Source organism: Chelmon rostratus, chromosome 1 (assembly GCF_017976325.1).
Source record: "Chelmon rostratus isolate fCheRos1 chromosome 1, fCheRos1.pri, whole genome shotgun sequence".
Taxonomy (NCBI): domain Eukaryota; kingdom Metazoa; phylum Chordata; class Actinopteri; order Chaetodontiformes; family Chaetodontidae; genus Chelmon; species Chelmon rostratus.
In genome coordinates, this window is record NC_055658.1 from 18,793,048 (window position 1) to 18,820,310 (window position 27,263).

At 39.6% G+C, this 27,263-nt stretch overlaps 1 protein-coding gene across 1 annotated transcript in view; it reads right to left on the minus strand.

Annotated features, from left to right (window-relative positions):
* spon1a (spondin 1a) overlaps nt 1–27,263 on the minus strand; it is a 69,078-nt gene that overhangs the window by 6,327 nt on the left and 35,488 nt on the right. Inside the window, exons 7-11 of the mRNA XM_041939226.1 lie at nt 15,608–15,672; nt 6,314–6,515; nt 3,603–3,743; nt 2,108–2,183; nt 1,814–1,996 (exon numbers count right to left, since the gene is read on the minus strand). Coding sequence (XP_041795160.1) covers nt 1,814–1,996; nt 2,108–2,183; nt 3,603–3,743; nt 6,314–6,515; nt 15,608–15,672 — 667 coding nt within the window. The remainder of the gene's footprint in view (nt 1–1,813; nt 1,997–2,107; nt 2,184–3,602; nt 3,744–6,313; nt 6,516–15,607; nt 15,673–27,263) is intronic.

Here is a 27,263-nt window from a genome sequence, read left to right on the forward strand (position 1 = left end):
AGGAAATGAAAGATTCCAGGCTCAAGCACAGTGACATTCTTCTGTCCTAGACAAGTTTTCTAAGACCAGTGTAAACGATGCAGTGTATTTGTTGAGGTAAACCTTAGTGCTACACTGCAGACTATATTATATGCATGATTTAATTATTATCAAGTCAGTGAAAGAAATATAATGCTGCAGTTAGACAGCAAACAATGATCTTTCAAATCTACTGTATGTTAGAAATGTCCACTAATACCTGATAGCAGTTGGCACGAATTAGATTATTCAAAGATCCTAAACACAGTTCCTCACAATAATCCAAAGACTACTGTAACACATCAGATTGTGATAGGACTCAGATAATAGTCATGTTGTCCCCTACCTGTCTCTACACCCTATCCCTCTGTCACCCCATTGTCCTGACAGTCTCTGCTGTGGAAAACATATAAAAAATGACTAATAAAGGCCAGTAATGACTAATATGAATCTCATAATTCTGGTCTTAGGACATACTGTCCAGTAGCAGATGAGCTTGAGGAGGATATTAAGACTGGGACAGCCTTTCTTGTTGTATTGGATCTGTGCTCCTGCTCATTGGATTAGAAATGAAAGGTTAGGTTATTATGTTCAAACTTTCAGCTTCAATTTCAGGGTGTCTACATCCATGTCTGATGAACCGTATGGGAATTGCAGCCCGTCTTGTACATAGTCTCTCAAAGATGCTATTTTCGTGCCACTGATGTGTGTAGGCAGCCAGCCAGGCTACGCTGAAGCAGAAGGGCAGTGTGCATGTGTTACAGCACCAACAGAAGGATTTTCTCAGCACATTTAATTGGACTAATCTGGGAGTCTATGGCCGGTGTTTTTTTTTTTTTTTTGGCTGATTCAACACTTTTATTAAGTTTATTTCACTCTCTTATATTATTGTGGCATATTATGCATATTAATTTTCATTTTATTATTTAACAGTAGTGCTGAAGTGTTTTGATCTTTTTTCTGACTATGAAGCACTTTGTAACTTAGATTTTAAAAGCGCTACATAAATAAATAAATACAGTTTACCACATCATTAGAAATAAGGGTCTTAATATTTCTGCATATTCAGCATTTAAAGTGCAAAACATGACAAAAATAATTAACATCTAAAATTACAATATGTCTGCCATTACAATAGCAATGCAAGGCTCCTTTCCCTGACAGGCAAATCCAACCTATTGATCAACCTTGGCCAAAGGAAACTTTCATTTGATGATGGTGCTTGGTGAAAGGTCAGGTCAGATCAGACCAAACTGAGCGAAAGACTGACAGTTCACCCAACACCCAACCTGCTGTTTCTGGGGCAAAAATGATCATAGGGAGAGCACAAAAAATACATTAAGTTAAAGAAAGTAAACCCTGAGTAAGCAAAAGACATCATTTATAGGGTGAATTAGTTTTAAAATCTTACAAAATATATTTAATGACCTCATGCAATATAACTTGACTTGCCATTACATTTAAAAGCCTGCCGTATAAACACAGTGCTCTCGTCGCCTCTGCTCTCACTTAATTGCTGCTGTAGAATGGTAACTTGGTTATTACTGATGACCTACAGTATAACAATAAAAATGTTTTTTTTAACATGGCCTTGAATCTTAGAGTGTCAAAACATTAATGGAAGCAATAATCCTAAAATTTCAAGCAAAATGAACAAAGATGAATAATTCTCAGAAATGCGTGGATGCTAAAGCTGTAAAGAATGTTTTCAGATGTCTTTAACATCATTGTCTACATATACGTTTTTGTTTACCTCACAAAAACAGTAACCTTCAGTCTATAGAAAGATACTCACCCTCATCACTGCATCCAGGCCCCATGCAAGGCTCAAAATCCTGGGTGTGTGGGCAGGGCACACTGAGGTCCAACTGGGCCTTGAGCATCCTCTGCCTCATCCGCTTGCCCTTCTCACAAGTTGCTGAGCTGCAGGCAGACCATGGAGACCAGTTGGAGTAGATACATGTCTCAGGAGTATCGTCTGCAGGATGGTAAAGGGAGCACAGATACAATAACAGTCTACTGCTGTAACTATGCTTTTAAGTTTGTGGAAAATGAAAGTGAGAAAAACGGGGAGGAGCGGGGTCCTGACCTTCCTCTTTTTCTTCCTGGGCGATATCTGCCACAATGTCATCCACGTTGTCCGGCACAATGTTGCACTGTTCGCCCTGCAGACGCACAGTCGTGTTGTGACATATTCTATCATGCTGTACATGCACTGTTGCTGTGCTTTTCTGTTTGCTCTCTCTAAACCCGTTTGTTTGTTTCTGATAGCTATCAGGTAAAGAGTGACAGGCGGTTAATGGGAAGGACGCATAAGCTTACAAATTCTCTTAACTGTGGTATCCACTCAGCACACAGGGAGAAGATATACTGCATAAAAATGAATGTCCACACATTCTGCAAGTGTAAACTCTGAGTGTGTGCCTGTGTGTGTGTTGTTTGAGTTAGTAAATGGTAATTGGTTGTGGCAAAGCAATAAAGCAATCAATCCCCACAGCTGCCTCTAGATGCCACTGAAGGACTGCTAACCTTTCATCCCTTTCTGGTTTGCAGCCAGAGTTTTGAGGGAATGTGTTTCAGCACCCACCAAAGTATAATTAGAAAAAGGTTATTTTTCACAGACAGTGAATTTTAATACCTGCCATGAATGTTTTAATTAACTTTTACTTTTCCCAATGCTTTGTGTCATTTCATTCTTTTAGGAGCTGCATCACAACACATATGAGTTCACATACAGGCTGTAGAATTATCACATTTCCATTTTTTTAAAATTAAATCTTACCTATTTTGAAGTTGAGCTGTTTCATGTACTTGGAACTGAACTGCACATTACTTACTACTACTATTACTACTTTTACTACTACTACTACTACTACTGCTGCCAACAACTGATATTTGATAACACAAATCATATTTTAGAAAGCTTATATTTCATTTTTGTTTAATTTGGAAAGCAGCAGACATGTTTTTCTTCTTCTTGTGAAACACTACCTCCACCCTGCACACCACAAGTACATCCAACACTGATCAATGGCTGTACTGATGGCCAGGATTGAACTCATCATCGTACCTGCTAAGCAGTGATAAAGAAAAAAGAAAGGTCTCTCTCCCTTCCTCTCTGTCTCTGCTTCTGAAGCTTTCAAAGGCATCTGTACTTCACAACGATGTCAGATATTAAAAGATGCCAGTCCTACTTTTATGTCAATCTAATTTGGCTGATTTATCGGTGTCGCATGGAGGTGGAAATACAAGGGGATCACCCTCAAAATACATAAAAAGCAAGGATATCACTGCCTGTGAGGAGAAAAAAAACTTGCAGAGAAGCAATCAGACCAGCAGAACAGCCCGACTCGGTCCTTGGTTAATGACTGGGTCACTGTACTGCCCTCTGCAGTAATATTGAAATATAATTCAAGCCCCGTCATTATATAATTTTGATTCTCAAATGATGGTCTGAATGCGTAGCTTCATCTGTTAAAATATGCTACCATTATGCAATTGCCTGCATTATGATCATTACCCGACAGAAGCTGGCAAGTATCTATATTTGCAGTAAGAGCTGACTGGTATGAAAACAGACAGACCTTTCTAGCGATGCGTTCCACCACCACCCTGGCCACAGGAGTGATGGCGCCCCCTTCAGGGTCATAGAAAGGGCTCTGTGGATGATCCAGACTGGTCAGGGGACGGATCTTGTCCTGGGGCATAGTGGGCTTGTTGGGAGACTAAAAGAAGCACACAGAAAGACACAAAAAAAGAAAAAAAAAACACAAAGCCACGGATCTTTAGGATTTCAAAAATAACCCACTGTCAGGATTTGTATGAAAAATACATTCGTGCAAGTTCAATGAGCACAAAGTCAGTCAAAGTTACACAAAGCACAAGTCGCACAAAGGACAAGCCACAAAGTTGGAGAGCAGCTGTGGAGGGGCGATGTAGTTTATATGGGAGATGCTCTTATTAGTCAACAGCAAAGGTCTGCCAGCAGGGGGTTGATAGAAGCATCACCGCCAGAGGCTGTCTGGAGGCAGAAGACCAGCTCATCCTTCACCCCCCCCACTGAGACCACCCATAAAAAAAACAGAGAAGAGCAGAACTGTTTGTGTTTGTGTGTGAGAGCCAGAGAGAGAGAGAAGGGTAACGACTGGCCACTAATTAAAAGATACAGTAAAGCTAATGGCACAAAGGAGGGATCTCATTACTCTGTTGCAGGCCTGTGTCTTTAACAAACAGGGAGCCAAAGTCCAACCCCACGTCCAGAATAGCCTCTGTTCCTCCGCTGCACTATGTATTTTTGGATAGAGGGTTTTTTTCATTGATCTCTGTGAAAAGCTTAAACATGATACTTGTGTGTTCCGTCCTTATTCTCAGCTACATGGACAGTACAGTTTGAGCAAGTTGTAATTTTTCCAAAGATAAGGAAATATTTATTTTGTTGGCATTTAACGCCTACTTCTTTGGTATTTTAAAACTCGTGAGAGTGCTTTTATCCAAAGTGACTTGCAGTAAGTGTATTCAACCATGTGGACACAAACCAACATTTGCAAGAATCACTACAATGAACTAAATAAAATATGCTGAACTGCTTCAAGAGCTGCATTTAGAACAGTTAGAGAATAAGCGATAAAGCTTTTTTTAATGTGCAGTCTGAACAGGTGAGTTTTCCGTCTGCTACCGAAGAATCATGCATTTGACATTCAGATTCCTGTTTACCAGGTGTTACACTCAACTATTACTCGATCGCTTTGGTCCTGAAGAAAACTTGTGACGATTCTCAAGTAGGTTCTAGAAGTATAAGCAACATCCTTTTTAGGAAATTTACGAAGATTTATTGACGTTTTTATTAAATGGACATCACAGATAAAATATCCCTGGTGAACTCACGCTGAATCTAAAGAGATGTGTATCATGTCTGTGCTCAGATTTTACAGAGCAATGAATCTGATAAGTACGATTTTTGACGCTAGTTGCGGCAATTCGACCTTGAGGGTGTAAAAGTACCTTAATGTCCTCCGTGAGCTGTGTGTCATGGCTACTGCTGCAGCTCCAACTGCTGACCGTCTTGATAAATGGGCCAAATCAACAGGTCAAACTACAACAACTAACGCCTTGTTGTTTCTTGAACACCAGTCCCTTTCACCTCACACAGAATCTCTGCCTTCCTCCACACCTCACAGTTTGAAAATCCCTGCAGTGCATGGTTCAAAGATTGCACTTTTAGTTCACATAATATTTTACCCTATTTTCAGTATGTCAGTGTGTTTTGGGTAGAATCAAACTGTATCATTTTAACCATATTATTTTAATTTCCTCACTTTATCTGCCTTAGTCCTGAAATATTTTAATCCTTGTTCAACAACCAAAAGCACCAAATAACTTTTTTTTTTAAAAGTGCTGTATATATAAAGTCTATTATTACTATTACTACTTTGGCTGCTGTTAAGGATTTTGGAGCTGTCCAAAAACTAATGCATAGAGGGCAAGCTGAAAAAATATGAGTTCGAAAATAAGAGAGAAGACGAGGGAGAGTCAAATTATTCCCAGAGCTGGCCAAAACAAGCAAGACAGCACAGTTCAGTGGGTTCGCCTGTGCGCTACGTGGGATCAACCAAAGGTTTCACACATGTCGTCATCGTGTTTGGTCAAACACACACACAGCCTAATCTGGTAGTGCTGACTGGAAACATGGAGCGCGCAGCAGACAGCACCTCGGGGTGAGGGCGGGAGGGGAAGATGTTGAAGGCTGTTAAAGGAGAATTGGATGGGTGATGACACCTGAATTGTTGCACACTGGCAGCATGTGAAGAGGTGAAAGAGGGAGTGATTGTGAATGTGAGCAGACGGGCAGATGAAGAAGAAGAGGGCGGCGTACTGACAAGGTCAAAATACCAGTGTGAATGGAAGACTCAGCTGGTCATGTGAGTGAGGAGGAAGGTTATTCAGGGGGTAAAAGGTGCAGAAAACAACAGTTTGCAAAAGGCTGGGATTTCTACGGGATTTCTGCGGTTGCCTGTCCAATGACTCCAATGCTACAGTTTCAAATATAACTTGCTGTAAAAGGATATTTCAGAGTGTTTGCTTTAAATTTAGAACAGCTAATTAATTTTCCACCAAAGGAACCATCTTAAAAAGATAGCTTAGTCATTGCACATAACACCAGCACACATGTGACACAGACTGAGGAAACAGTCTTGATTTTTATGCCAGTATGCATGTGTGGAAGCAAATTACTGAGGTGTCTTAAATACACTGAATTTTTTAGTAATTTATATCAAAATGTTTGAATGTTACTGACCTCATATGTAACCCCACTGTCAGTGCCTGCATCCCAAGGGATCATATCCTGGACCACCCTCTGGGCCCAACCACACTCCTTGGTACACAAGTCCTCAGCAGACAGACCCACATTCCAGTCTGGGCTGGGCCCCAACATGGTCAGGAAGGACATGATGTGACGGGTCCGGTCCACTGAGAATTCAGCTGAGGGGGCAGCTCGCCTGAAGGGGAGAGTGAGAATGAGGCCTGAGTGAATCACAGCGGTTTGTAAGTGTGAGTAAGGGAAGGAAATGTTAGCTGCATCCCGACTGACGAGCAGGAAGGATGAGAGGTGCATCCTCCAGGAGACCTGAGGCTTAGCTGCACCTGCTCCACCTTTAACGAGATGTTCAGCGTGAATAAACCCAACCAAAACCCAATGATGCATTTGGTTCCTCGTGAACTCGTTGTGTCACCAGCAAGTTACCCTCCAGTGGCAAACAAAGTGTAAATACAAGAGGAACAGTAGTCTCTAAAACAAGTTCCTGATACGCAAGTTAACAAGTTATGATATTTTACTGGCAGGTTAATAGTTATCAACAATAAATCCACGATGCTAGCTACAGTGTCCCATTCAAAGACTGCAAGGGAGGTTTCAAGGAATTGAAAGCAATAGTCTGATGAGGTATACATCATCGATCCACTAGTCTAGTACACGCAAGGGATATCCAGATCAAGTTAATAATAACATCGCTGCCCAGAGCACACTCACACCACAACCTGAAAATGTGATTAGGTATAATTCATTTCATCCTGGCATACATTTCTGTATACATAGTAAAAATAAATGTGTACACAGCAGTAGAGGATATGCTATGTTCATTAAATCTATACTGAATATGACGCACCTTACTTATCATGAACAACTTGGTCCATAAGGTGGAACCAAGTGGGTCCTGGTTGAAAATGATTATGTTAATAATCTTAAATTATTGTTATAATATGAAGGAAAGTTTAACTAGGAGAATGCAAGTCATGAAATGTCTGTAAAGCATTCATTATCACCGGGAGCTTAGAGAATCAATGTACAGTATTTTTCTGGGTGTCAGAACTCATTCACATTCATAAATGCTCACACTGTGAGGCCTGGATGCTAGAAAGGAGAGCAGCGCTGTTAGGCAGAGGTGCACAAAATACAGCAGCCTACACTATAAATAAAAAACAAAAGGATCTGCATCTGATTAGGTTTATTTCAGCCAATACCAATCTATGAAAATGATACGGAGCCTTAGGTTTCACTCCACACCTCTACACACCTTATCATTTTGATCATTTTGTCAGCACTCAACAGCAACACGAGGTTTAGACAGTGCACCTATATACGTCAGTAACTCAAGGAAGCAGCAGTTGTTAAACATGGTTTGAAAATGAAAAATGAAAACAGAAAGAAGGAAAGAAATGTTGTGAAACGGCTGCTAAACTAGAGGAGAAACTCGCCTGTAAGTGGGAGACTCTGCCTTTAGAGACAGAGACAGGAAAGGTACTTGCAGAGCCCATAACTTTTTATTTGACATAGTCTAGACTCACTTTGCCAGACACATCTGACTATCTCTACACCATATTCCCTGTTCCAGCACAGGAGGCACACACACACCCCTCTGGCCATCTGTCTTGACCTTTGATTGACAGCTAAACTAATTACAAGAATTTTCCCAGCAAATACAGGATTAATTAGGAGTGGGAAGATTCTTGCTGTAATGGAGACGATGGGCCAGGGACCCTGTTTCACCTGTCACCATGCCCATGTAAATCCATTTTACTTCAGCCAACTCAGTCCTGCCCTAATGACGGCCTCTGAGGATGTGAAATAGCCCTTATCCCTCGGGAACACACAACTTGACTCGACACTCCTGGGCCTCTGCTCAGTGAGAACGTCAAGTCTGAGGTTTATTTCAGACGGCTACCTGGGCTCTACAAAAAGGCAAAGAGTAGTTGACAGAAAAGGAGAGTCAGAGCAAATGAGGACGGGATTAATCGCCCCAGATAACCCCAATGAAGTATTTCTGGTTTGTAAAATGAGTGCATATTTTTGGAGAGGTGTTGATAGTGAATGTTTGCAGGTGTTTTATTTTTTTTTTGGCCCTATTGATTCCCTGACACCGACAGTGTTTTCTGATGCCTGTATGTCTGGTTAAGTTTAAGCAACACACGTTACTGACATACAAAGAAAAGACCCTCGTGTTTTTGTCCTTCAGTTTGGTTTAATTAATTCTTCCTCCCACAAAAACTTGCATCTAGTCTGTTACCTTGCTAGCTAACAAGACAATTGTGATGCATGGATGGCATCTTTTAAAAGGGCATGATTTACTTAAATGGTCAACAAGTAAAAAAATCGCCAAAGTGGATTTATCATTTCATTTAAACTATTTTGTTGAGAGTTGGGACATTTATTGATCTGCAAACAGATTGGCTAAAGCTTAGGGTGTTCAAAGCTCAGTCTGATCATCAACAAATTATTGTAGCAATAGAAAACTGCCAAGTTTTATATGTTTCTAACATGCAAAACCACTTGGTAGAACAGTAGTTAGCGGAAAAGAGGCTAGCCCAGAAGTGGGGCTAGGCTATTATCAAAGCTACTATTACGCCACAGCACACACACACACACACACACTTAACCATTGCAATCAACCCCAAAGTGCAGTTCTGAGGGTTGCAGAAATAAAGATGGAAGCTCATTAACAGCTCGTTCTTGTCTTCAAAAGCTCCTTATTTCACACCACTGACAACCAGCTTATTTTCATAGCTGTTAATCATGTAACCTGTGAATAAGCAGAGCAGTCCTCTGGTTATTGTGAAGAGGCCTGACGAGAGAAAGCGAGAGTGGGGAGACAACAAGGAGCCAGCTGAGTGTTATGTAGGAACTGCAGCTGTCACAGACACAATGATTTTAATCCAGTATAAAGTGGGAAAAGTGGCAAAGGGGGGGACTAATGAGAAATTTATTGGGGAGACCACAAGAGGAAGACACTGTCATGAACAGTGTGACTTGGTAGAGTGAGAGGATCCGATGCAACAGAGACATGGGCAGTATCTTCAGCAGAATTTTTCATTAGGAGATAACATTTCTATGCCACTTACAACTGATATTTTACTGCACTATTGTGCTACTTATTCGATTCGATTGATGCTGACCTGATATTTAACTCTTTGTGATTCCTAAAGAGATCTTATGTGGTGTTGCCAAGTTACACATTAGCTGATAACACACAGGCATCTAGAAAGTGACAGTGTACATCAATAAATCTACACATCTAACAGTTTTTAAAACATGATGACTTGTGATTCAGCATGAAATTCTTGTAAATTTGGTATTTACCCTTTTGACAAACACATTTTTATTTAGACAAAAATTCATTTTTACATATGCTTTACTAGCTTCAGCCACATACCAACTAACATCACTTCAGTGAAGAGCGGTTTTGACAACAACAGGCAGACCGATATCAAAGCTGATATTTCATTGTTGTAAATGATACTCTTATATGGGATTTTACGCTACGTTGAACTCTGTGATTAGTGAAAGGTCTTACACTAGCATATCTGTCAACATTGGGATTTGAAAATGTGGGAAATGTTCCAGCGAAAGCAACATTGTAATTAAACAGATAACAGTCCCTCCGGGAAGCTCGTTCACGTCACCCTATGTTATCCCCAAACAGTGCAGACATGTGCATTTTACATTTTCTCCAACCAGAGAGACGTGATCAGATTTAGCATTTACATGGTTATTAGGCCCTAATATTTTTTTTATATTGAACACATTTTCCCTCTCAACCAGAGTGTAAACCAACCAGAAAATTCATTCCTAGTAAGGTAAACTCAGAGTGGTGGCTTACATGAAAGTGCCTCTTGACAAATAATGTGTCCATTTCTGCTGCAGCTACTGAAGCAACAGCAGCTGGACTTGTATTATTAGTTCATACCTGCCTACTAATAGACCCTACATCTTTGTTTGTGTAGGTGGTTAGTGACATAACAAGAATTTAAATGTCAAGCTCTGAATAAAATTTCCATTTTCATCCAGATAATTACAGCTTGAAGGAAGCTGAGGCTGCCAGTCCTTCCTCCAGATGCAACTCCAACATATCACATTTTCACACTAAGTATATTTTGTTTTTCAATTTTTTTGGTACAAGACCATTTCCTACTTCTGAAAAGTATTGTGAATGAAACATCTTTACAATATCACTTGCATCCAAACTGATGTCTTACAACTGTATTACAAGACAATAGTTCCACTCAGCACGACAAGACAGGCATGTGAACTGTCTCTGACACTGAGTGTCGGTCATGTTTCTTTGGCTTATACTGCAGACAACACAAAAAACACACAAAAACCTGTTCTGAAGAAAGGTCATTTTCATTTAGCAAAAACATTTCTATATTAACTCCTTCAGCTAATCTGCCCGTCCAGCTACATCTTGAATCTCCAGGCTGCACGTAGACAGAGTGTACGGGGGTCACTCACATTCGTTTGTGTGGCACTTTCTTTTACACCTGTACGTTGTGCACTCATGTCTGTTTCCGTCTCTTTTTCAAACCCGCCTCCTGACAGGAGTAGAATCAACCAATCAACTTGCTTGATGCACAGATCTGCGTCTAGAGCTTTGAAGATGTGCACATCAGCTCCTCAGCGATCTGTGGTGACCCATAACACGATTCTCTGCGTAGGTCCGCAGGGATGTTTACGGGGTCTCTGGAGAAGCATTATTTCAGAATCACTTGTTCCCACCAGTCAAGTTTATTTGAGGACAGACAAGAAAAAGAAGTGTTTTAGAGGAAACCAGGATGAATTGTGACATTTATTGACTGTCACCTACTTTACAATCACTGATTTTGAAGACTACAGATGGAATTATTTGCATGGGCCACACGAAGACTGAATCTTTGCTCAAAGTCATTTCTGTGTACCTTGGCTGCAGAATGATATGGTAGTGAGAGGACTATCAAGTCACGAAGCTGATCTAAAGAACAGCTGAGCTGGTCTGGTACATATGGGCACTGTGGGTCAGGCTCGCTCAGCAACAGAATGCCAGTTTCTCTGTCAATATGCAATGTGGCATCACAGTAGTTGTAGTTTTAACGGACAGCATAGAAAGCACAGTTTGTCACATCTGAAATGGAGGAATATTCAGCAAAATTTACACCAGTATACTTAGAAGCTGATGTGTTTTCATTCTAGTTTATTATTTAAACTTGTTTATTGTTTAATTACTCTCATTAATTCTATTCTATTTTCAATTCTATAGGGCTTTATTTATCTACCAAAGGCCCAGTGACCTGAAACATGTGGACAGAGGGTTAGAAGGATCTGTCTACTATACCTTTTTTCTGGAAAATAATTCCTACTGCACTCAAGTTTATTTCTTTTTGCCTATCATGTATTGGGTCTCAGGGGAGCCACTGTTGTAGACATATTGCTGTAATATGTGTGATAATGGCTGTCACTTCCTCAGCCTCGTTCTTTTCTCATCGCCCACCTCTACTCTCACTCTACGTCTACGCCGCTTTGCCCTTTGTTCCAGCAATCATTTTGCTCTTTATAGTCAAATGAAATTGAAAGCTTGCTGTAAGAGGAGCCACTTCATTTCACAGAATTCAGCTGCAGGACACACACCAGTTCCAAACCACATATTTAACCTCAAAAAAAGCACTACTAATGTATCTAAACCCCAGTCTTTTCAGAGGCTTTATTTAATCTTTATGGTATCTGTTTTTCTTTCTCCCTCTTTCTTTTATTTCCTGTCTCTCATCTTCAAGGAATGTTGAAAGCTTTAATTGTATTTAATACATACAGTATATACATACACCTGAAAAAGGCACAAACATGGAGACACACAAAATGCACATTTACACTGTATTGCTGGAACTGTAACACACAAACACACACATACAAACTAGGAAACATGCTGAAATAAATACGCAATGACGCATTTTTCATGTACCACATAGGTAAAGCTAAGGACCTCACTAAAGATTTTAACAAGGCCCATCTTCCAGATGGTTAAGTAAAACATAGACTTTACTCCTTTCACGGTGAAACCACTCCCGCGCAGTCATGGAACCAGGCAAAAAGCAAAACATCCTTCTGGCTCCAAGCCAACATAATTGATCTGACACACTCATGCATGTGCTGTACACAATCATTGTGTGAAACAATTAATTGGTTGCCCATACAGCACGCAGTAAGATAATTAGCCCTGGTGGATATCATTGCATCTATTTCTGGCTGTGTACTTCCCTTTGGAGATGAAATACATGGTCTTCACTGAGGCCCTGTGGTTGACGAAACAACACTGCACAGGCCTTTCCCACTGAAGTTCATCTGAGCTAGCTGAGCCAACAAGCTTCTTGTTTTTCCTCATGAATTAGAGATTAAATGGTTATTATGACTTTGGGAGTAAATGAGCATACTCACTGTGAGCATAGTGTAGCTGGCAGTTTCAGGGCAGTGTTGATCTTGGTTTTCACTGATCAGCAAGCTGGGTCAAACTTTGGATACTAACCTATTTCAGTATGTTCAGACACCTTAAGTCTTAACATTTTAGGACCTCTGGCATGATATCATACATGTGGATAATTGATTAGAAAGTAGGTCATCAGTAGTAGAGAATATTCTGGCCCATTAACTACAACACAAATGTTGCTTTCTAGTCATTTTAATGTGGCATGACTTGGAGTTTGCTTGAGATAATCCATCGCAGTGGCTACATTACATATGTAGTAGCACGCTGAACATTTTCTGTCACATTAATATAGGTGCTTATATACCCCAGACCCATTACAGACCCCACAGAGTTGCTCAAGAATGATTTAAGTCCAGTCTATTACAAATTCACTGCAGTACTGAGACAAGTACTTGAGGGACTTCAACATTGGTGGTAATTCCGGCTGCTGTTAAAGGAGGCTGTGATCCCAGACTCCATCGATTACAGGTCTGCTGTGAATCAACATTTGAACAACTCCTGTCTACACATGCATTAAGTCAGAAATGTGTGTGTGAAAGTGTTACATAATGCTTTTGACTTAAAAGACAGACCAACAAAAAAACACAGAGCGTGACTTTTTATTTTTAAGTTCCGTGCCCCATCAGTCCTGATGTAAATGTCACACTGTCAAATGTAATCCATTTTTCATCAGGCTTTTTTTCCAGGTAAATAAGGCTAGAAATAGCTGCTGTGAGACAAAGTTACTGTGCATGTCTCTTATTTACATATTTTAATAGTTATTTATGAATTTATTTTTTTCATCTACATGTTGTATACTATATTATTGATTGATTGATACTATCTGTTGTTTTCTTGATAGGACATGTAGTCAACTAAACCAGTTGCTTTGATACAAAGGCTGCTGCATATAATTTGCAATAGCACAGGCAACCAGTGCAACACGGTTATTCTTCAGACATCTTAACAGCGTTAAGAATTATTGTGGCAATAACACAGGAACAGTCCATTGTTGAGTGAAGTAAGGTAAGCCTATATATAGAGGGAGACCTGTGCAACCCAACAGGACTGTTTTATCCACCCATTTTTGCTCTCTCCCTATGCTTCTCAAATATTCCATTCATTCATACATTCATGAATAAATAACAACTGCTAGCCTGTTTAGTGAAAGCAAAGCTCAGTTTCACCGGCAACAGTCTATTTAATGAATTAACCATCAGGCATCACTATAAAACAAATGACAACCAATGCAAATTAGAGAAAAAACAAATAGGCCAATCTCCATCAAAAGAAAGTCATGCTCTGCACAACCAGAGGATTCTGTTATATATATCAGAATCCATTCAGTGATCATCCAACTTAGATGTTCATATAGTGTGTGTAGCCTACAGTTGTTCTGCATAGAATAAATATCATTTCAATCTGTCATTAATAGAACTTCTGACAGCTTGTGAAAGGAGGATGCAGGTTACTTTCCAACACAGCCACCAGTGGCATAGTGTGCAATCACTGAGTCACATGAGTAGAACAACCAAAAACTTGAAATCTGAAAAAGTATTTGCCTGATTTTCTCAATATCTGCATTTGCCCAGCTCATTAATAGTTGGCACAAGGGCTCGTCTCTTTGTCTATGAAGGGAAACCCATTCAAGCTCTCCTGTGTAACCATGCACACACAGCTTGACTGACAGCTTATTTCAGTTTAAAAAATGCATAGTGGATAACAAACTAGTTGTAACAGAGGTATAAATGGTAAATGTAGCAAAGTTAAAAGCAGATTAGTGGCCCAAAAAAATTCTTGGGTAAAAGTGTAGTTTTTAAATAGAACGTAAAAAGTTACCGTTCATACAAAACAACAATTTTTACTCATGTGCTTTCCTTGTAACAAGTTATGACCCGTGATGGTCCATTTTTGTCACTTCCTGTTTAATGTTGAAGATTCATGCTATGTGTCATCTTTTGCTTTACTTCCTGTGTTTTTCCCACCTTAGTGATTGTTTGATTTGTTTCACCTGTGTCTCTTTAGTTGCCCTCATTTGTGTATTTAAGCCTGTGTCTTACCCTCAGTCTTGTCAGGTCGTTGTTTTTGTTCCCTTGCCATGTCATGTACCATGTAAGTGTTTCTCTAGTGTTGTCTTCGTTCTCCGTGTTATGCCCGCCTACCACGTGTTTTCCAGTGTTTCCCAGTAATTTCTGCGTGTTTTTTGGATATTCGTTTTATTTTTTCCCCCGACCTTTCTTGTTCACTGAATTTTGGATTTTTGTTTCTGTGATGTGACTATTTCATTGTTTTTTTTCATTTTGGACTCAGGCTCCAAAGAGGAATTGTTTTGTTACGTCCTTGGACTTTAGTTTCTCGTTAGTCACCTGCCTGCCTACCTGCTTTTTTGTTTTCTTTGTTCAATAAATTTGTTAAATTGCACCAGCCCTCCCTCGTGTCTGCATTTGGGTTCAATCCTTGTTCCCCTGAGACCCCACTTCCTGGCAGTACCCATCACTGAGTATTACACAGAATGTTTTTGTTTGTAATTCGTGAATTTTGTTGCTTGTTCAAGGTCAGAAGATTGTAAACGGTGGGCTGGGCATACAATTGTTGAAAAACTACATTCACTCATTCATTCCTTCAGTCATGATAATAGTATACTTTTCCACAGGGACCTCACCGTCTGTAAGGTCACCATCAGATATTCAATATTCTACAGTAGAGTGATTAGGTCTCCACAAGCTGACATTATACTGTGGTACCCTGTGATACCCTAACTCTTGCAAAAGCAGCAGCACAGTCAGTAGCAGATATGTGGTGAGCACTATGATAATCAGGATACTTACACATTAAGTGGTTGCCAGGCTGGCCACTGTGCTTTCATTTTGATGACTGTCAGGATGTCATCACCCTGCAGAAAAGAGACAAAAAGACACAAAAACTCAATCACAGTACCCTGAAATAACACGTCTCTCTTGATCAATCATGCTTTGCAGGTGAATGATTAAAAAGAGCAAATTGAAGACTTTTTCCAAGCTTCATCCATAAAAACATTATGGTCAGTGGATAAAGATGGTATGTGTGGTCAAAACAGCTAAAACGCCACTTCAAATAGAGAAGAAAAGTGCTGGAGAAAACGCAGCTGAGGAGCAAAGATTCATTTAAACTTGACAGGAGAAAATTAGGTCACATGGAAACATGGGCCAAGAGAACCTGTTTGTTCAACAGAAGATGAAAGAGGACAACAAAAAAGTGTCAAAATGTCTAGAATGCAAAGGAGAGTTGAGACAAGTTTGGATTTAAAGAAAAGGTTTAGTTTCTGCTCTAATACTCAGAGCAAATAACTGTTCTGACAAACGCTACCAAGGAAATGTAACTTCAGGAAAAGGTCAACATTCAACCTTAAATCACAAGAGAACATACCACGAAGTCTTTCTGGATACAAGTGTTTCGAGGCACAAGTACAGACACAGGAAGGTGGCCTCAGTTACAAGGCTGCATGAGTCTTTCACAGACACTAAAGCATACCTTGAAAACAGTCCTGACATTGCATCAGCTGAATGCCACTGATGCCATTCAGCTACGAGGAAAAATAGCTCAACACGCTCTCAAGTTGACAAATCAATGATGTCGGCGTTCCTGTGTGCAACGTTTCATCTGTAACAGGTGAGTCTTTTTGTGAAGGATTTCAGTGACGATGCAACAGATAATTCTGCCTATCTTAAGAACAGCTAAAAGAAATTCACTTAATGCACACAAAGACAGTAAATTGTACGACACAAGAAGGTGTGGTTCATGGTTTGGGAACAACTCAATAAACTGTCTAAAACAGGGTGCATATTGTAATATTACTGTGTTATTCATCAACGTTTAAAAAGGAAAATATATGTGTCTGTTGATGATTTGTTATTGCGTACATCTAAAACTGTGGTCTGGACCTGCTGTGTATACAACTGTGGGAGCTCTAAAGAGGCACATTTTGATTGGGCATTTTCACAGTGAAAGAGTGGCTTAATACAAGAGATGGACAAGCAAGGATCACCCCTTCTCATTCAAGGATTTAACTTAAATAAACCTTTGCAGACCCAACAAGTCAAGGCAGTTTGTTTGGGTTTTAAGAGGAACAACAACAACACTTCAATTGTCCAGTAGTTTCATTTCCTTTTACACACACAATGTGGAATGCTTCTAGTCACCTGCTTAGAAAAAAAGACACATGTTTTAACTCCAGTTATGGAATCTTAAACCACAAGTAGTGTTTTCTATTGGCCACTGCCATTGATGCTGACAGTCATAAGAACTGTAAATGGCTCCCCTTGCCACTCATGATCCAGGATCCATCAGCTACAAAGAATTACACATGGACGTCATTTAGTCGGTTCAATAGCAGAGGATATAAGGTATTTCTATCATGTTATAGTTGTTCTTGTGTTTGTTTAAAAGTAAACAGAACTGGACAAAATCTCAGTATAGGCTACTAAATGGGCTTGTGCACCAAGTATCTGAAGCCAGTGGACACCAGTTCAACATAAAGTAAAAATGAAGTACATATAAAGGTAATATTGTGAAGTCTCATAAAAGACCACACACAAACTGATGATAAACATTATATCCTTTCAGTCAAAGGCCACTGCTTCCCTCAGAAGCCATCACAAGACATTGTCAGAAATGTTCTCACACGGTGCCAAACAGATGAAAATTAATTACTTTTCATTCAATTTGCTACTTCTCATTAGTAGGTCTCAAAGTCGGTGTGTAAGTATATTCATAATGTGCGTAACTGTTGAAATGATGTCTGTTACCCTCCCATGGTCAGGAATCTGTTGCTCTGTGTTATAGAATATAATTGCAGCAAACCTGACAGGCTGATAATAAGCACAGCAAAGTAATCCTGTTTTAGATTCAAGAGTGTCACTGAAGGCTGTGCCTGTGCTAACGATTCAAATAATATATACTTATGCTGGTTTTCCAAAGTATTGAATTCTTAGGGAATATTTACACTTTCGAGTAAACATTTCAGTCGGTATTAAATAATTTTTTCTAAGGCACTTGTGAATGAATAGCAGTTGACAAGTGCGAAAAAAAAAAAATCAAGGTTCCACTTTTGGTTCAGGTACTCAGGTGCATGTAAACAGTGATAAATGTTGTTCTTCTGCACAAGGAAACATGTTTAGAATTTTTTAAGATACTCCAGTTCAGGAGAATATATTATGAAGCCGTGACAGTAATGCAGCACCTCAAGTTACTGCAAGTAAATATACAGAGAGAGAAAAAGCTTGCTTTTTTTGCTTTTAACAGACCATCTGTCTCTTAAATGTGATCTAGGACAGAGGTTTTCAACAACCAAACCACAATTTCCCTGGCTGAAGGTGAAAAGAAAGGAGCTTAGAAACACAGGTCTGATGAGGAATAGAGCTAGCGAGTATTGCTGTGAGACCTTTCGAGAAACCGATATCTCACAACCAGCAGCATGCAAGACGTGACAAGGATCGCTAGTAAGCGAGCCAAAAAAAGACCTTTGCCCACAATTTAGTCTTTTGGCAGCCATTTGCAGAACAAATTGACCTGTCAAGATGCGACTCATAACTGCTGAAAAGGACACATTTCATGCTCTGCACCTGAACCTAAAACAACAGAATGTTTTTCTTTCCCTTTATCTCTCTCTATTTTGTCCTTGACCGTCCCAAAATAACTTCCCACGAATGGCCACATGGGCTTTTTGAATCACCATCGCCTGTGTTTCTGCAATATGAAGTGATAATAAATGATCACAGTGTCCGGATTTTAAAATGCATAACTAGGAACTAGCAACTCATTTCTTCTTAGGACAGGACAGTCTGTACCCCCTCCCCAAAGTGTCAGTAAGTCATGCTGGTTAGGCAGCACTTTTAACGGGGATCAGGGGATATGATATGATTGGATGTAAGTTATCAGCAGCACACTGTGTGCCCCTGGTCATGAAAATCTACATGAGCACTGCAAAAATATAGCCCAAAAGCTAGTCAACAACCTGCATTAAAGTAAAATGTTTGAATCACTTGGAAATGTTAATGATAACATTTGCATCTCCATTGTAGGTGGGCCATATTTTCCCAAATAACACCAACGTTTCTTTGCTTTAAACGTAGAGCATCATGTTTCAGGCTACCATGCTCATTACCTACATCAATCAGCCTCTAGTCAGCTCTCAAATACATTAGCCCTAAGAGATTTCACACAAGAAATACTATATTTGCATTTCATTGTCTATTGTAAATGTTATATGTGTCGTTGTAATAAAAATAAGATAAACTGTGTGTAGGAGTAAACCTCAGAGTAAAGAGCAGACTTATTACACATGAAATCTCTGCCAACATCTTTACTCCAGCGTCAACCAAAATCCAAACGGCAAAATTCTCCCTCGGCCTCTGATGCCAGACAATGAAACCTCTCCCCTTCTCCTTTGATCGCTCAATGAACCAGGTACCTCTTGCCAGCATCTGAGCTCTGTTTAGCAGGACTGGACGTTCAGCTCAGACTCTCAACACCATCAGTTACAGTTTACGGCTTAAGACTCTCACCACTGATGAGGAAACCAACTAATCACCCCAAAGAAAATTCAAGCAAGCAAATGATCAGCTTGTGAGCCCAGCACACTGGACACTCTGATTAACCTGGTCCCTTCCAGTGATTTTAGCAAAAGTCACTAACTCAGTCACACTTTGCTTCCCTGCTCTACATTTATACACATTTTAGCATTATTATAATAACTGCCTATTATGATTATTATTATTATTGGGATTATACATTAAAATTATACATCACCTTTTCATTTTTTTCATTGAGCGAAATGTTTCCTGCATATGTTAAAACAGGCTGCACAGCAGAATCTCACTGCCGGCTCTCTTTCCCTTCAGTTATAATTGAGTCTTTAGTCCACCGTAGAAAGCCTCTGTAGGATCAATATAGAGGATATGATCCAATATTTCCCATCATTACTTACTAATTACCTGAAGTCCATCACTTAGTAACTCCCTAGACATTTTGATGGAATGGATAAGTTTTATAATCATTATGCAGACTGTCAGTGCAGTGTCTGCAAGCTAGGCTGCCAGAGGCTCATCTGCCCCTCGGTACAATACAATTCATTTTTTATTTCCTTATAATTGACTGTCAGTGGTGAAGATGGAGATGCAGCATCAAAAATTCAATTGTTGTTTAATGCTAAACATACTGATTTGCTTCCCTAACAGTTGCATTAATGCTACACATTTGCATAAGCTACAAACACAGAAAAAGATAACTTCTTAGACATTGGTCTTCGATTCACAGAGTGTTTCAAGAGCAATTTGCATTTGGAATTGATTTTTAGTTTTTTGGACCTGTTTTCATCTTAGTCACTAAAACATTCATGCAAATCAAGAGCATTACACAAGCAAACAGCATGCTTCATCACCAAAACCACAGCTTGCAAACTTCAGCTAGAATATAAATCTTCAGAGTCAGGGACCCTTACCCTAATGGACTGCTTCTGACACTAATATGAATTACTCTCTACGCAACACAAATCCTCAGACAATCCCTCAATCGTTTACTTAGCACTGCCTGTATAGAAAACAGCAATGATGTTGACAGTGTTTTCTTCCATTTTTTTTACAACATTTTTAACATTCACAATAAAAATGGCTTTATTCAAATGTCCGAAAATGTTGTGTTTTCAGAAACAAAGAACAGCCTTGTTTTCAGCTTGCAAACCATTCGTTTAAAATTTACTGACTTCATAAACTACTACAGGAACTGTTGTGCTTTTGGTCTACAAAGGCCCATTAAATTCTTCAAACAAATTTGAAATATTAAAAATAATAAACAACCTAGGAACCCGTTCCATTCATTGCACATGGCTACAGCACTATGATTTCTGCAACAAACCGTTGCTAGAATCTGGGTTTCGCTTGCCTACAGTATGTTTCAATTTGACTCACGTAAAGACTTGATCTGTATGTTTCCCTCACATGTGTGCAACTGCAAGCCTTTCCTCTTTCAATCTTCTTCTGTGTCCATTCATTAGAGACAAATATGAAAGCATGCTGCCATAAATAAACTCATTTTTACTGCTTCACACGACTTTGCTGTTAAGTTTAATGACTGGTAGCAGAGAGATTTATTGGCTTAATGACAAAATGTGTGACAGATCATTACCTTAGCACAGAATCCCAAGACTCTGAACGCTTTCTCAATTAACAAGCAGAACTGTGCATGCATCCGTTGACTCAGTTAAACCATTAGTATGGCAGACTAAAATGTCAAATTATGTTGACTGGCTTCACTGACAGCGAGAGCAAAAGAAATAAGAAACTTTCTGCCTGTTTCTTAAAGAGTGACAAACAGAACAACACACAGATACGTTACGGACATATGGCAGGTTTTGCAAAAATTACTTTAGGAGCGAGCTCCTGAGTGAGATGACATTTACAGTCACCTGCCACATTATTTATAAAACCATCTGCTCCCAGTAATAACAGACAGGCTGTTACGGGTGAACATTCAGGATATATACTTAAAGGTACAGCTACAGTAGTTGTCTTGATAAAAATGTATTAGCTGGACAGGTGGACCAAACGTTGCACCTTCTCACACAAGTCAGTGAAGTTTGCACCTGGCTGCAACAGTTGTCCCATAACTGTTTTCTTATAGTAGAAGAAACCTCACTTTGCTGTCCGCTGCTTCCATCATGGTTTCATCTTCTGCTATAAGAACAAGTCTGCATAGATGCCAGAGTTGCAAACAACTTCATGTCTCATCTTCTCTTCTTTTCAAAACCACAACAGGAAGTGAAGTGCATCATAATAGGTTCCTGGAACTATGTTTCTGCCTGCAATGCAACATGAGTGCCTTTAATTTAAGTTTTTTGTTGTTGTTGTTGTTTTGTCATGTTGCTTTCTGGTAATCTTAAAGCAAATTGTGCAAAGATCAACAGTTTTTGCAACCTGGCGTCCATGCAGTTTCGGAGTGCAATTCACTTTTACACCACCGTCGCCTTGAGGTGATTCACAGCGGCTTTGCCTAGAACCCTGATCTGGGTCATATTTTATGGAGAAAATGTTTTCTGTTTTACCCTTTGATGTCTTCCAGCTGCTCTGCTTCAACTCTTTGTGATTCAAGGACTTTCATGATGAACTTGCTTTCCTTGTTACCAAAGTAATCACTGCTGCTAACTGTCGTTGCCGTTAGCTAGTGCTAATGTAACTGTGCTAGTGGTGCAAACACCAACACTCTGAGCTCCCAGTTCAATCTGTGCAGAGTCAGGTAGCAGCAGTTAGCAGTTACTTTAGCAACAAATAAAGCTATCTGTCCATAAAGTAAATCACAATGTTATTTTCTTGTCTCATTTGTTGGCTGACAGACAGTAAATTCATCAAAATCAGTGTCACCATATCATTATTTTCCAACCTTTGAAACTTCCAAGCTGTCACACTTCGCGGGGTCCGTGTGAGCATGGAGTTGCTCGGAAAAACTAAAAACACAGCATACTGAGAATATCGAGCTAGCTTCTCCTCTGCTGAAGACCCAGAGATGGTGGTGTGTGACATAGTGCCATAAAGTGGAATGCACTTCTTGTGGGAGATCCCACCCACTCCACCACGGTTACATAGTGCAAAAACAGCTGTGCAGGATACAGAGTGAGAATGAAAAAGGCACCGTTTTTCCTTTTAACAGTCTACCCCACACTTTTTGCAGTTTTCTTAAAGTTTGACTTTTTGCTTTATTTTCTTAAGTGTTTTTAACACATTAGACCCATGTAGTGTTCCATTTTTCAGAACAGTGGGTGAAGAATCTCCTGGTTAGCTGTTAATTGGACAACTTACACCACTAATTAAAGTCTTGCTACTGGCAGAATTATTTCTAAATCCACTCCTTGCTGTTCCTCATGCGCATGTCAAAGGCAGGCAGAGAGGGACAGAATTTCAAAGATGACGTGTAAGTAGACCTTCTGCTGCTCTAAAGGAGCGCATTTTTACTAACGACAGAGATGTCTAAAATTGAACCCTATTAGCAAAACTAACACCTGCCCACAGTTGTTAGTTTTCATAGAGCCTGTCATTTACCTCCACCAATTTAGTATTGAGCAAAAGCAAATGTAGAATTCTGTTACGGCCTGTAGGATGGGACAACTCTCAGCAACTCATTAGAACGGGCTCAAGAAGCATCCTTTCAATTTATAAGCTTGAGTACAGCAAACCATTAGTTACTAATAAACCCACATACTGCTCACTGCTTTCACATTTCAAGGTTCCAATTTCAGCGTTTTCTCATTTTAACTGACTTATTGAACAATTATTATTGTTAACACTGACGACCTTCCATGACCCTGAGTCCCATCAAGCTTCCTCACAATCTGCCAGTCAAAAAATAGTGCAGATCTTTTTCAATCCTGAATAGATGCATTTGGGAAATGTGGTGCTTTCATCATTTGTGCAGCACCACAAAGTTCACTGAATCGATGAATCCTAATGCGTTTCAGCTGATCTCTCTCTCTCGTTTTGTCGTTTACTCTGCGCTCTCTGTCGGCTTTGACAAAACATTATTTGCACCACATTTCCACAGTGTACAAGATTTTAACTTTCAAGAGAAGCTAAAACAGACATCTGTTTATTTTGTTTAAAGGTTTTTAACTTTTTTTGTCCTTCCAATGAGAATCACTATTATTATTATTATATCTGTTTTTGTAATCAGTCATATTGTATGATGCATCATGTTGTGCATGACAATCCGTGTCATTAATCACTGTCAGACCACAGCAGCACACACAGACGCATCTGCCCAACTGGACAAAACACTGTGGCTCACGTTCCAGTACAAAGTCTAACTTATTAAAATATTCTATACAATAAGACAACATATGCTCTAAGTCAATTATCTCACCATAGTCCAGCGAAGCAAAGGCACATTTATCAATGTCAGGCTAGTAATTCAGGCCTGAAACCTTTTTCTTTTTTAATCCAAAAGAAGCACGTTTATGAACTGGGTGTTGTGTGGCAGCAAATTTAACGACCATTGTATATTAATTAATTGATAACCCAAATTTTACATCATGTGGCAGAGAACTATTCCACTATAAATTATTATCCAGTCATTATTATAAAAGCTTTCATATTAGTGATGAACGTTGCTAAGTTCAATAAGCAGTGTGTTGTTCAGTGGCCATATCAGAGGTCTTCAGGCACATTTTCTAAGTTTAGAACAAAACAGTGCTTTATAAAACTGTAAATGTTTGTGCAGTTTTGGATTGAAACTTAACATTTTTACACACAAATAGAACATTATTAAAGGCAGGTGAAAATGATTAATATAAGGGGGGGGGGGGGGGGGGGGGGGGGGGGGGGAGAAACATACTGCCAGGAAAAACAGTTCATGTGCATTCAGCATCAGAATAGAGAATCCAATCCAACTGACCAACAACAACGTGGTTCAACTGGTCTGTGAACAGTGAGAATACAGAATGCAGGTTTTGAACAAAGACAAACTCCAAACCATCAAAAGTCATTATAGAGCTCTCAGTTGACTGAGAGGGGATCCAGCTGCGCCAGCATCATGAGAAACCAATGTCATTTTAGACGATGGCTCAGAGGGAACATCATCTCATTTTTCTAACAATGGGTTTCCTCAATTTACCTCTCCCCCCATCTTCAGTGGGAGGGTCTAAGTTGGAAGGAGAAGACAAAAGTGAGGGAAAAATGGATGTAATTAAAGGAACTTGGATTTACAGTTAGTTTTTTATTGGCCACATTTAATACTTTTCATCTGAACAGCAAACATGAGCACCCAGCAAACCATTTCAACATGAGTACAATTTTGATACATACGTATGTGCAGTTCAGAAACTGATTAAGTGATTAAGTGCATGCTTTTCCTGCAACAGCTGGGAAAGATCTTGCTGGACGGCACAGTATGTGAAGCATTTATGGTTGTTGGTTGTGGTCATTTGCCATTCTGTTGAAAGGTTAAATGAAGAAGATGACAGAACTTAGTGTCATTTAGCCATCAGATTAAATTCCAACTGTCTTGCTGTGTGTCAGAAATGCAAAACATGATTGTATTGTGAGTAATAATTCCCAACCCTATGGGGCCTCTCAAGAAAATGTTGTTTTCATTCCTGCTTCAGGTTCTTTTATTTCTGTTCCTTTTTTTTCTCCTCCCAACTTAATCATCAAGACTGCTGAAATGAATATATGACTCCCATGCATGCAGACAAGACCACATCTGATTTAGCTCTCAACCTGTTGTCCGTTGCCAGAGGGTTCTGAACCCCTGAGGCCGAGTTTACCCTGCTGGAGTGGGAATAGCCCTGTCACAGTCCCTGACACTGAGGGTATCAGGTATGAAATTGACCGTTGAGGGTGTAGTCTTTAACTACTGCTCCCATAGTACCCATGTAGTGGGTGGTTCTCCAATTGGCACAGACAACCTTTGCATCCTCAAGTCTTTTCATTGTCTTCCATCACCAGGACAACTGTGCATCTGCGTGCCCACAGGAACCCCCGTGCTTCTCAGGCAATAGTTTGCTCCACAGTGATAAGATGATAAGGATTTATTACAGGACACATTTAAGTGCAATTATTTTTACTCTTTCTCCATGTTCCATCTATGACTTTCTCCTGCTTAATTACATACTCATGGGTGACTGGTTTTGTTGAAATATTAATGGTGAAACTCAAGTATGACATATCGAGTCAGTTTGACGAAACTGTGATAAGCACAGTGTTTTCCCATATATTGAATTTATGCAGGCAGTCGACCCAAAAACATTTTTGAACTTAATTTCATGCAAAATTACTGTGATTGCTTGTGAATGCAATGCTGCTTGGCAGTCACCCCTCAGGTGGCAGATTTCAGAGGCCAGACCACCAAAAATAAACTTAACCTGTGAGGAAACACTGATACACGTGTTGTGTTGTTTCTGGCGCAGGTCTGGTCTGGGGGAAAAAAGGCTATGTAGCCGGGGAATATATTCCTGTGTGTTTGCATGTAAAGCAATACGTGTGTATGTATTTCTATGTGTGACTGGTGTCTGTGTGCATGTTGATCTGTGCTGCACCTGAGCCTGTTATTGACGGGGCGACATGATTACATGCCTGCTCATGCATTAATTGGCTTTCAAATGCCAACCTGGTCATACACTGTAAGTGATTCTGAACATCTGTGCATGTAAATGTTTGCACACGTGTGCGTTTGTGTGACAAGAACTGGCAGAAGTGCAAAGCACTCTGTGTGCTCAGCGATTGCAGTGGAGCACAGAAGGCTGATGGCTGCAGTCAGGCAAATGGGTTCATCTCAATCATATTTTCAGGGTGATTCAAAAAGCAGAGTTTGTATTAGTGTCTGCAATCTTTACCTCACTATCTGGCACTTAGTGGTTTAAGTTTAAGTTTAAGTTAATTTTTTTTCATGTTGGCAAAAAATTTAAGATAAGATCACACTAAGTATGAATAATTGCTGCAGTTGCTGGATGATCCAACCTCAAACCAGACACTATTATGTGAGTAACCAGTTTATCTGGTCAGTCTGTTAAACTCATCTAATCCAATACAACAGCCCTGTAATAAATGTCATCTTTGTGACATTCATAGTGTTCAGATTTAGTTGTATCAGAGATGTTGGCTGACCTCCTCTGTGTCGGATTACAGTTTACACACAAGAGAGACATTAAATCATTAGACAACCTTAGAAAACACTTTTACACCATTAAGACCTGACGACTAGAACATGTTGTTAGGGAACAATAAAGTATTTCAACAACAAAATCACACATCAAAATACTGAATGGATGATCGATATTGGTAATAACAATTTTTATCAGCACTAATAAAGTGACATTTACAATATCCACCATTAAAACCAGACACCCAGTGAAAAATTGCCTTTTTGTCCCTTTTTCTAGTCACTGGAGATAGCTCTTAACACCTAGAACTGCTTCAGCAGATCTATCAGTGGAAATCAGTACTTACTGTACCAGAAAGCTCCCTCTTGCGAATACAGTATGTGTAAATGTACAGGGACTACTGATGGAGGGAATGTGATGTGAGAAAAAATAAGAACATGCTGCCATCATATCACAGCTTCAAGTGTTGATTTGCTCTGTGAATATGCCTGTCACAGTTTTCTTATGAATTCTTTTGGTTGCAGCATCTTGCTACAAGGAGGAATAAAGATGTCACTGTCACTGCTTATTTTTCTTCAACTGCAGTTGTATATTTTAATCTGCCTCTGGTTTAATGAAAAGTAGGGAGGCAGGCAGGATGGCTATGTCCCCAAATTATCATCACATTCACTCAAATAATCACTTGTATCAATGTCTATAAATGTCTCACATCTTGTAATTTGGAACTTCTTGATATGTGTGTGTAAATGTGTTTTGCCAATATCCACTATATCAGGTATAGCAAAAGGACGTATGAGAAATTACCAATTTCTGATACTGTATCCACACTGAACTGAACTGGCTTGATGGGATTTATTTCTGCA